The sequence below is a fragment of the Cervus elaphus genome, chromosome 14 (assembly GCF_910594005.1).
Source record: "Cervus elaphus chromosome 14, mCerEla1.1, whole genome shotgun sequence".
Lineage (NCBI taxonomy): Eukaryota > Metazoa > Chordata > Mammalia > Artiodactyla > Cervidae > Cervus > Cervus elaphus.
Window position 1 is genome coordinate 71,892,806 of NC_057828.1, and position 10,889 is coordinate 71,903,694.

Below are 10,889 nucleotides of genomic sequence, written 5' to 3' on the forward strand. Positions count from 1 at the left end.
CCAGATAACACAAGCTTGGAGTTTGAAAATATGTGGTACCTTAAGACAGATGCAGTTCTTGAGTACTGAGGGAGCTGGTGAGGTGCAGGCGGGAGTGGATGCCAAGGATCCTAGCACCTGTGTTAAACGGATGGGTTTAAATTGTGGCAAAGTGTTATCTTCCAGAAAGTCATAAATCACTGCTTAGTTTTTGGTTTCCTTTTCACCAGGGATGCTACTTTTTAAGTCCTGGTTCTTATTCATGCCTTTAGTTACCCTTTTTAGAAACTAGTACAAGCCAAACATCGTATGTTATGCATTCTTGCTCCTACATGTTCATAAAATACAGTGGAAATGGAAAGGAAACACTCAGTTAATGCTTTTTTTTTCTTTCTGAATTTGTGCAGGCTTTTGGAATTTCATGTTTCCTAGTTTAGTCAGTGCAATGACCTAAAAGCAAAACAAGGTTGATTACCCAATCTTTCATTTCCACTTTTTCGTTTCCCTGTGTTTTAGAAAGCAAGTGACTAGGGAAGGCAGTGTACTCAAGGGTGCCTAACTTCCACATTTTTAAGAGCAAACTTACATATCTTTGCAGCAGTCTTCTAATTAACTCCCTACCAAAAGGATGAGTTTTCATTTGTCATTTATAACCTTTTGTGATCCTGTTAGTGAAATTAATAATTTCTTCCGTATCATCAGCTTTTTTAAAAAGTTGTTTGAAATTCATCGACGAGACTCCCTTTTTATTATTTCCTGTCCTTCACTAAACATGTAGTGATGACAAGGATCTATTTTAAGTTTCTCTGTAGTAGACTTTATGATAGTTCTTTTGCTGACCCTACAGGCAAAGGACTTACAGGCAGTTCCTCTTTTTTCCTAGTAATGACGGCTTCCTTAAGCCGTTGTTAGAATATTTACAGGTAGTCGCCCACTTACAAATGGTTCCGTTTCAGACATTTATACTTAATCTGAACTTTGAAATTTGAACTGTATTTCCCCCCTGAAAAAATTTGCAAATGATTTCTAGGCTACCCTTTAAAGACCTATGTAAACCTGTGTGTGCTCGGTCACTCAGCTGTGTCCGATTCTTTGCGACCCTATGGACTGTAGCCTGCCAGGGCCCTCTGTCCATGGGATTCTCCAGGCATGGAGTGGGTTGCCATGCCCTCCTCTGGGGAATCTTCTCAACCCAGGGATTGAACCCGTGTCTCCTACATTGCAGAATTCTTTACCACTGAGCCACCAGGGAAGCCCCATGTAACATATAGTGTAGCTGAAATACTACACATTTATGATGAAAAATATTAGAATCACACTTCAGATGTACATTAGTCCCACTGTGTGACATTTAAATAGAATTTGGAGGTAATCATTTGGGTTCAATGATATCTTGGTTTGTGGTGAGACCATGAATAATGGTGCCATGAAGGTGTTCCCATTAAGGTGATGGAGAGAGCCATTGGGAATGCTTCTGCAGGAAGCCCAGCCATCTCCTGCATGGCAGGGACCAGCCATCTGGATGTGAGACATTCCTAAGTCAGATGTTTGTTTATCAGGAGTACCCGTATGCTCTTACTAGTTATAGCAAGTGAAACATTCATTTAAAATAATCTTAAGTGAGGAATTGAAAAGTTTGTGTGTTTTGAATTCCTGAGCAGATGTTAATGTTGGTGAATGCTTTTCTGATACATTTACAGATGACATATTTCATTTTTAGTGATCATATTTGTGTGTTTATTTTTCCCCCATTTTTGAATTTTTTTAAATCTGTGTGTTTTTGGTTTTATTCCTAAAATTATTGATGCTCCTTAGTTTTCAAAGAAAGGAATTTAATTTACTTAACTAAAAACAAAACAAAACAGTACTTAAATGTTAATAGTTGAAACAAATTTAAGTCTAGACTTTTTAAAATTCTTTGCTAGGTGTAATTTATTTTTATTGTAAGAGATTTTTATTGTAGCAAAATTTTTGACCGTTTGTTAACTTATATTCATATGAATATCATATAATTCCTGGCAAAGTGGTAGTTTGGAAAGTTACATTTAGAATATAGAAGAACGTGTGCTGTGAGTTTCTAACTTTATTTAGTGTTTATTCAGTTATTCGTTTAGTTCAGATACATTTCTCAGCTTTCACAGCTGCTTTTTTCCCATCTAAAAAAAAGAGGCTGATGAAACCTGCTTCTGTCATAGAGTTGCTAAAGTTAATATGTAAGATTGATTGGCATTGTATGATAGCCCATAATACTACAGAGATGCGCTATCAGAAGATCATGCGTAGGGAAAACTTTCATTCCTTTTGTTTCTTTTACTTGAACTCTACTATTTTTTTTTTTTTTTTGAACTCTACTATTCACAGCCAAATTTCTCAAAAGAATAAGCTGCACTCATCAGCTTCACTTTTAATCTTTCATTTTTGTCAAAAATCATCAGTAGTATTAAGCATTGATATTGTTATGACTATGTAAATGTTCTTCAATATGAGTCAGGTCATCATACTATGAGTGTATTTTCCTTCTTGAACATCTTTCTACCCCCCACTTCGGAATGCTTTATTTTTCTGTTTGCCTTGTTTGCTGATGTTTCTTTCCCAAACACTTCAGTAGAACTGTAAAATTCCTCTCAGTGTAGTAAACACTTCCATCAAATCCACTTTTAAAACCCTTTCCTTGTTTCTTGGAGGTATTCTCTGGGCGCCTTTTGTCTTCCTGTTCTAATCTGGACTGTTTGCTCCTTAGGCCTGCTGAAAAGCTTTCATTCCGTCTGTTTCTTTCCTCATCCTGGGAATCTCCTTTACTCCTTTATGGTTTGGATCATGTTTCCTGGTTCCTGTGTTTTCTTCCTTTTTGATTTATTCTCTTGTTTTGGTACAGCACATCCTCTACCACCCACCTCCTATTTCCACTCACCCCCAGCCACCCAGCATGAAATCTTCTTAGTCTAGGCAGCTCTTACAACATCTATGAAGTTTTTACTCTCCTTCCAATTCCCTATTTGGATTGACCTCACCTCTGTGCCTCCATGGCAAGCTTTGTCATGGCCTTCATACATCATACTTTACAAGCACCTACTGTACAAGTCAGGCGCTGTGTTCAGCAAGAGGGAGTCCAAGATTAAGAGAATGAGGTTCTTGTTCCCAAGGAAATTCTGAAAAATAGGAGCACCATGGTTCTCACTGGGGGGCCATACTGCCCCCTAGTGGTCCTTTGAAAAATAGGGGGAAATTTTTAGTTACAGCACTAATGGGAGGGCATAGCTGGCATTTTATAATCAGGGGCCAAGAATACTAAACATACTGTAAGTCCAGCTCATCTTTAGAATGTTCCACCAAACATTCATACATGAAAATCTGTTCATAGTTATTCAAGCCTGGAACCTAACTCCATTTTACATGCAACCCCAAACTACTTGGCACTTTTTACATTGTTACTGCTTGTGTAGCAGATGGAAAACAGCTATTGTCCATCAGTGTGGGTTTATAGAAGAAAATTTTTTGTTAAGTTACATGTGTTACTGTGTGCTGAGTGACTGAAGACAACTCTTTAGAGTGTTGAAAAAGATTTTGTTCATTATTATGTGTATGTTTGTATATATTGAGCTATAATATATAGTGCATAGCTTGATGCATTTGTACACATATATACATATTAAAGCAGTAACTGCCACTTGGATCTAGATATTGTCTGCAGAGTTGGGAAACAGAGGATACACCTATTTTTATGTTTTCTTTTTTTATATATATTTATTTTTTTAATTTATTCATTTTTTAATTGAAGGATAATTGCTTACAGAATTTTGCTGTTTTTTGTCAAACCTCAACCTGAATCAGCCACAAGAATACATATCCCTTTCCACTTGAACATCCCTCCCACCTCCCTCCCCATCCCACCCCTCTAGATTGATACAGAGCCCCTGTTTGAGTTTCCTGAGACATACAGTAAATTCCCATTGACTGTCTATTTTACATAGGGTAATGTAAGTTTCCATGCTACTTTCTCCATATCTCTCACCCTCTCTTCCCCTCTCTCCATGTACATAAGTCTATTCTCTGTTTCTCCACTGCTGCCCTGCAAATAAATTCTTCAGTAGTATCATTTTTCTAGATTCCATATATATACATTAATATGTGATATTTATCTTTCTCTTTCTGACTTACTTCACTCTGTATAATAGGCTTTAGGTTCATCCACCTCATTAGAATTGACTCAAATGTGTTCCTTTTTATGGCTGAGTAATATTCCATTGTGTATATGTACCACAATTTCTTCAACATAGGATAAACCTATTTTTAAATAGTACATTACATTTTCGAATAATATGCCCATTGTGTTTTCATATGTACAATAAATATAGTCACAGTGTCCAAAAATCTGGAAACATCAGGAAAATGTCCCATTTATTTCATTTTTTACATTTTAACAGTTAGATCCATTGCTTTAAATTTTACTTGAAAAGGTAACTTGAAGTTGAAGAAGATATTGACTATATTATTTGCAAATATAGCTAACACATATTTATCCTGCTTCCCAACTTTACAGACACTCTGTACCCAAAAAAGTTTCCTTACATCCCTTACTGGTCAATATTCTGCTACTCTTAAAGGTAGCTGCCATTCTGACTTAATCATCATATGTCTTCAAATATTCTCTCTCTGTTAATTTACATATGCAGGAAAGGTAAATTGAACTAAAAAGAAGTCTTTGCAACCAGAGTTGCATTTTATCAGTCTGATTATGAAATGTTTTAGATACATTTACAACTTTCATACTACCTTATTTCAAAAGATGAATTACTTAGAAATTTCCAACAACATTTTTACTTGCAGAAGATTTTGGTACAGTGTGTAGATCAAAGCTAATGGGAAATATGTAATGGAAGATTTGTTTTTTTAATAGAACTAGATGTTACTGAATTAATAGAAGCACACAAAATGTAGGAATCTCATTTTTATTAATAAAAATTATTTTTGAATACCTCCTATTATTGCCACACTGTATATGAAAAACTTTTTGTACAGTGATAAGAAATGATGTATCAAATTTTTAATTAGATTGCTTGTCTTTATTCTTACTCTGAATCTACCCACAAAGGTCAACCACATATCTTCTCTGCTGGGAGTCACTGAGTCGTGTCTGACTCTTTGCAGCTGCATGGACTGTAGCTCGCCAGGCTCCTCTGTCCATGGGATTCTCTAGGCAAGAATACTGGAGTTGGTTGTCATTGTCTCCTCCAGGGGATCTTCCTGACCCAGGGATCAAACCCATGTCTCTTGCATCTCTTGCATTGGCAGGTGGATTCTTTACCACTCTGCCACCTGGGAAACGCCATCTTCTCTATAGTTCTCATATTTCTGTTTTTGTCTTATCCATTCTTTATTCTCCATCACCTTTCAACAGTATGACTGTATGATCTCTGAATTCTTTTTAAGTAGATATAATTACTGAATGTAATCTGAATTATGGTGGAATTTCAAAGTAGGAGATAATGTTTTCTATTGGCTTTAATCCCTACACTTTCCAATGTTTTAATGCAGGGAATTATTTTGACGTAACACTTTTAATAAAGCCATCTCATTTGTAGATAGATTGTGCTTCCTGATTTTCACCATTTCAACATCCTGTACTTTGTCTTGGTATATTATCCATACTCTTTTAAGATTATTTCCTCCCCCCTTGTCATATTCAAATACATAGAGTATGTTATTTCACTGATCTTCTGTATTCTATATAGAATAACCTCTGATTTTCTTGTTAAGTAAAGGTGAAGGGTCCTCACAGATTATTGTCCAGATAGCACCTGCATGTCATTTATGACTTGGTATTAGATTAAAAAGCCTGAAATATTGTTTGGTGGTTTCTTTGCAGCCCCTCGGATGGAAAACTTGAGATGCAGAGGAGAAACGGTAGCTAAGGAGATCAGTGAAGCCATGAAGGTAACTACTACTAAATTATAAGTGAATAACATTTGTAGCTAGGTATTTGCTTTTAGCATTCATATGTGTCTCAGTCTGTTGTAATAGGAATTCTCAGTAGTCTTTTAATGAAGTTATTAAATGACTGTAATATTCAGAATAATTACCATTTTTTAGGTACCTACTGTGTGCCAGTGTTATACGTGGCTTCTTTAAAGGTTGGGCTTCCCTGGTGACCCAGACGGTAAAGAATCTGCCTGCAATGCAGGAGACCTGGGTTCGATCCCTGAATCTGGAAGACCCCCTGGAGAAGGGAATGGCTAGCCACTGCAGTATTTTTGCTTGGAGAATTACATGGATGGAGGAGCCTGGCAGGCTACAGTCCATGGGGTTGCAAAGAGTTGGACACGGCTGAGTGACTAACTCTTTAACTTAACTTTCTTTAAAGGTTGGTTATATTTTTTGAGTTCTGAGAGTTAGAAATCCATCAAACAGTTTTGGATAATACTACTAACATTTAGTCAGCATTTAGTATGGATTAGACCCTGTCTGACTGTTTCACATATATTGTATTGCCCCCTTTAATCCTTACTCTGTCCCTCTGAGAGAAGTACTGCTACTTCCTTGTTTTACAGATAAGGAAACTAGAGGGTCTAAGTAGATTGCCCAGATAAATAATTGTGCCAGGATTTAAACCCTGGATGTTTAGCTCCAGAACATGTACTCTTAACCACTGTATTATACTGTATTGATGCAAATAGTCAGTAAATAATATATAATAGAAATAGCAGAAGAGGTTTATTAGAGCCAAACTGAGAACTATAGCCCAGGAAAGAGCTTCTCAGTAGCTTTGATGGGACTGCTCCAAAGGGGTAGAGGAGGATCCAGTATATATGAATTTTTTGGCTGGGAAAAAAATGTTGTCAAGATTGCAACGTGGTGAAAGATTACTGCTAAGCACAAAGAACAGATATCTCAAGTTAATGATTTTAGTGTTTTTTCCACGTATGGGAAGATGCAAGAATCTGGGGTCATTGAAATCTGTCCTTAAATGTGCATCTTAACTCTCTGGGAGCCTGCGTATCCAAAGCACAGAATGCTTGTCTTGGCCTTCCCATCCTGATTCCCCTCGGGGCTCCCCGTCCTGGGTGACTGCAGGGGGTCGCGCCGTAGCCCTTTGTGTAACTGGATGATGAGCACATTCTTTTCTTTAATGGTGAAAGCAGAAGTACAAGGTATGTTTGACAGGCCATAAGACAGGCTGTTCGAGTTAGCATACAGTTCAAACTAAATCAGGTATAAACCAGAGTGACTTCCCCATACCTCAGTATGTGAAAATTTCTTCCATCAACTGCATGTCCAACTTGGAGTTTTAATATTATTATAATAAAATTGTCTATGTTCTTGACATGTATTTTGCTCAAACAAAAAACATTAAGATTTCTAGTACATGAAAATTATTTTTAAATTCCTTCAGAATCTCCTCTGTCTTGATTACTTTCTGTAACCTTCCTTTGTGATGTGTATTGATCCCATGATTTTCTGGTACTCACAGTTCTCTCACAGCATGCTCCTAATCAGATGTTGGTGAACTGTGGTGGGCCAGGCTAAAACCCAGCCTGCCACCTTTTTTTGTAAATAAAATTGTTTTGGAACCGAGCCATGTACTTTCATTTACTTATTGTTTATGGCCTCTTTGGGGCTTCTTAGATGGGGCGGTGGTAAAGAATCTGCCTGCCAATGCAGGAGACATGGGTTCAATCCCTGGGTCTGGCAGATCCCTAGAGTAGGAAATGGCAACTCATTCCAGTATTTTTGCCTGGAAAGTTCCATGGACAGAGAAGCCTGGTGGGCTTCAGTCCAAGGGGTCGCAAAGAGTGGGATGTGACTGAGCATGCATGCATGCATGGCCTCTTAACACTACAACAGGAAAGTTGAATAATTGTGACAAATGTAAAGGCCCTCACAACCTAAAATGTTTATTCTATAGGCCTTTATAGGAAAAATGCACTGATGCCTCCTCTAAGATTTCTAAGATACATACTATCCTAAAATATGGAATTCCAGACATTAGATTTTTTAACTCTGAAATTCTGTTACCTCCTGTGTGTGTGTGTGTGTTTTAATCTTTTCTCCTCACTGTGAGGCATTGTGGGATCTTAGTTCCCCTACTAGGGATCGAACCTGCACCTCCTGCATTGGAAGGACAAAGTCTTAACCACTGAACTGCCAGGGAAGTCCCTGTTACCTCCTGTTTTACTAGTTTTATTTTACTACCAGGCATTATAAAATAGGAATAGAATATATCTTTTTAGCTTTAGCTTTTTGTTAAAATTCCTCAACTAAAATTGGTATTTTAAAGTAATGTCATTATCTATGACCTAAGAAATTAGGTTTTGGAAAAAGGCTTGACCTGAAGAGTTTAAATACTTGAGTGTTGTACTTATCTCTGTGTTTGTGTTTCAGCCTGAGATTAATGTTAAGTATTACTGTTGTTTGTTTTTTAAGTCCTTACCTGCATTAATTGAACAAGGAGATGGATTTTCCCAAGTTTTAAAGATGCAGCCTCTCATCCAGCTCCAGAGAGTCCACCAGGAGGTCTTCTCCGGTTGCTGTAGGAAACCAGATGTTAAACCCGAGAGCTTAATAGCACAAATAGAAACCACACCCGCAGAGACTTCTACTAGGACAACTACTGACTTGGTATTGAGAAGAAAGCAAACTAAAGACTGCCCCCAGAGAAAATGGTATCCATTGCGGCCAAAGAGAATTAACCTTGATACATAAGCCCTTTTTGTTCATCTTAAGAGGTGAAATTAGGCACTGTCAACATTTAGATTACAGCCTAATGCCTGGACAGGACTTTGTTTAAAGCAGCAGATAACTAGTGATTCCTTAATACAAATATAGTGGCACTATGCTGGGGTATGATGTAATATTTTCATCTGTAGTCCATGAAAAGCATGTTTGAATATTGGCACAAAGCCTGTCAACAGTCATTAAGAGTGCAAACTTTCTGTCCTTAAATTCTGTCAGCACTTGGCTGCCTTACGGCTTTTGTGGAATTTCAGAAGTAACATGTTCCACTGGGTTTCCCAGATGCACATCTTTGTTTAAAAAAGAGCTGGAGCAGTTATCTTTACTTAAGGGCTGAAAGTCATCATCATTTCTGCACAGTAGCAGATGCAGTTGTTTTCTTGGGTACCTCCCCCAGTGCAGTTTGATTTATCAAATTAACATGCAGATGACAAGACTGGCTTTGACTTTGTTACTCTAAGTTCCACTAATTTGAATTTGTGGGGTTAATTTTAGAATTTTTTTGGTTTTGTTTTGTAAGACAAAGAAGATGATTATTTGTGTAAGAATTTCTCTTAGAAATGAAACTTGCCATGTAGCTGGTGTTTCTGACCCACACTTCTGTTTTCCATAGATTAACTTTTAAATATAAGTTGACTTGGAATGAATAATTTCTTTTCAGGATTTCTCATTATTTTTTGTAGATGAATCCAGTTCAAAAATATATATCAGATTAATACATTAAACAAATTGTCACTGTGGAAGAAATACAGATGCAACCATATTGAACTATTTTACATTTGAGAGTGTTTACATGTCAAGTATATAGTCATTGGTAGGAAGAAGTCTGAGAAAGCAGTGCTGCCTATACTTCTGAACATTTAAGTAGAGTTTCTCTAGCTCTTACTGTTTCTCTTACTCACATTAACACAATGTAGGCATGGCCATCTAGTTTGCCAGCTGTTTTCTTACAAATGATTGTATACCTTCATTCCTTTACAGAGGAATTTACTAATCACAAGGTTGGAAAATAATGTACTTCTCTTGTTCATTTTGTCTTAATAATCATGAATGAGAAAGTCTGTCTCAGTGAAGAAAACTTACAAAGCTACTTTATTGCATTCTGAATTTGAGTGTTACAACTTGAGATCTGTATATTTGTATGCAATAGTGTATTTTTATTAAAATGTACAAAGACTGCAGCCTTGATCCTGTGTATTTTTAAGATTTGCCTCAGGCCTTCTGGAGCTCAGCTTTAGTTGGATGGTAGGTCGACACCTTGCACATAACTAAATTTCACTGTAAAACTGTTTGGAGTCTACAGAATATTGCTATACTAATGTCACTCTTTTTCATAATATCAGTACAAAAGTCTGTATGAATAGTTTCACTCAAAAGCATGCAAACAAAAGCATTATTGTTAATTCTTCTAGATTAGATAACTAAATTGTGTTTCTGTAAAAAAAATGTCTCCTTTTTAAGAGATTCATATTGAGATACATAGAGTTTAATAACTTGATGTCTTAGATTTGCTTGCGATATGTTAGCCAAGAAAAAAGGAGAGGAATAGATGAAGTGAGTATGGCAAAAATCTTGATAATGTTGGATCTGTGTGAAGCTATAATCTTTCTACTTCTGGGTCTGGAAATTTTTATAATTAGAAAGTTTGTTCTTTTTAAAGCCCTCAGACAAACAGCTGAAACTTGACATCTTTTAGAGAGCTCGAAGTATTACCCCACAGTTACAGCAGAGTTCCCAACGAAATACCGTTAGGAAAGAAAATATATTAGCATTATTAACTAAGGTAAACATGGCTGATATCAGTAATTTATTATTGATAAGTATTTTTTTTTTATTATTATTGATAAGTATTTTTAAGAAGAGAAATTGAGGGACTTCCCTGGTGGTCCAGTGGCTGAGACTCGAGTACTCCCAGTGTAGGGGGCCTAGGTTTGATCCCTGGTCAGGGAGCTAGATCCCATATACCACAACTAAAAAGATCCACCATGCTGCAACTAAGACCTGGTACAGCCAAATAGATATTTTTAAAAAAAGAAGAGAAATTGAATTTCTGCATAGACTGAGAATTAGCTTGCTCAGGTGATGAAAAGTCAAAAAGTCTGTAGTTGCAAGGAATATTGAAGGAAAAAATAGAATATCAAATGGTGACATACCTATGGTAAAAGAAGGCCGGATTTGAC

General features: G+C 36.7%; 1 protein-coding gene across 1 annotated transcript in view; it reads left to right on the forward strand.

Moving 5' to 3' along the window:
* NSL1 (NSL1 component of MIS12 kinetochore complex) overlaps positions 1 to 9,890 on the forward strand; it is a 39,917-nt gene extending 30,027 nt beyond the window's left edge. Inside the window, exons 5-6 of the mRNA XM_043923904.1 lie at positions 5,846 to 5,913; positions 8,401 to 9,890. Of these exons, the coding sequence (XP_043779839.1) occupies positions 5,846 to 5,913; positions 8,401 to 8,679 (347 nt within the window). The 3' untranslated portion in view covers positions 8,680 to 9,890. The remainder of the gene's footprint in view (positions 1 to 5,845; positions 5,914 to 8,400) is intronic.
* The last annotated feature ends 999 nt before the right edge of the window (positions 9,891 to 10,889 follow it).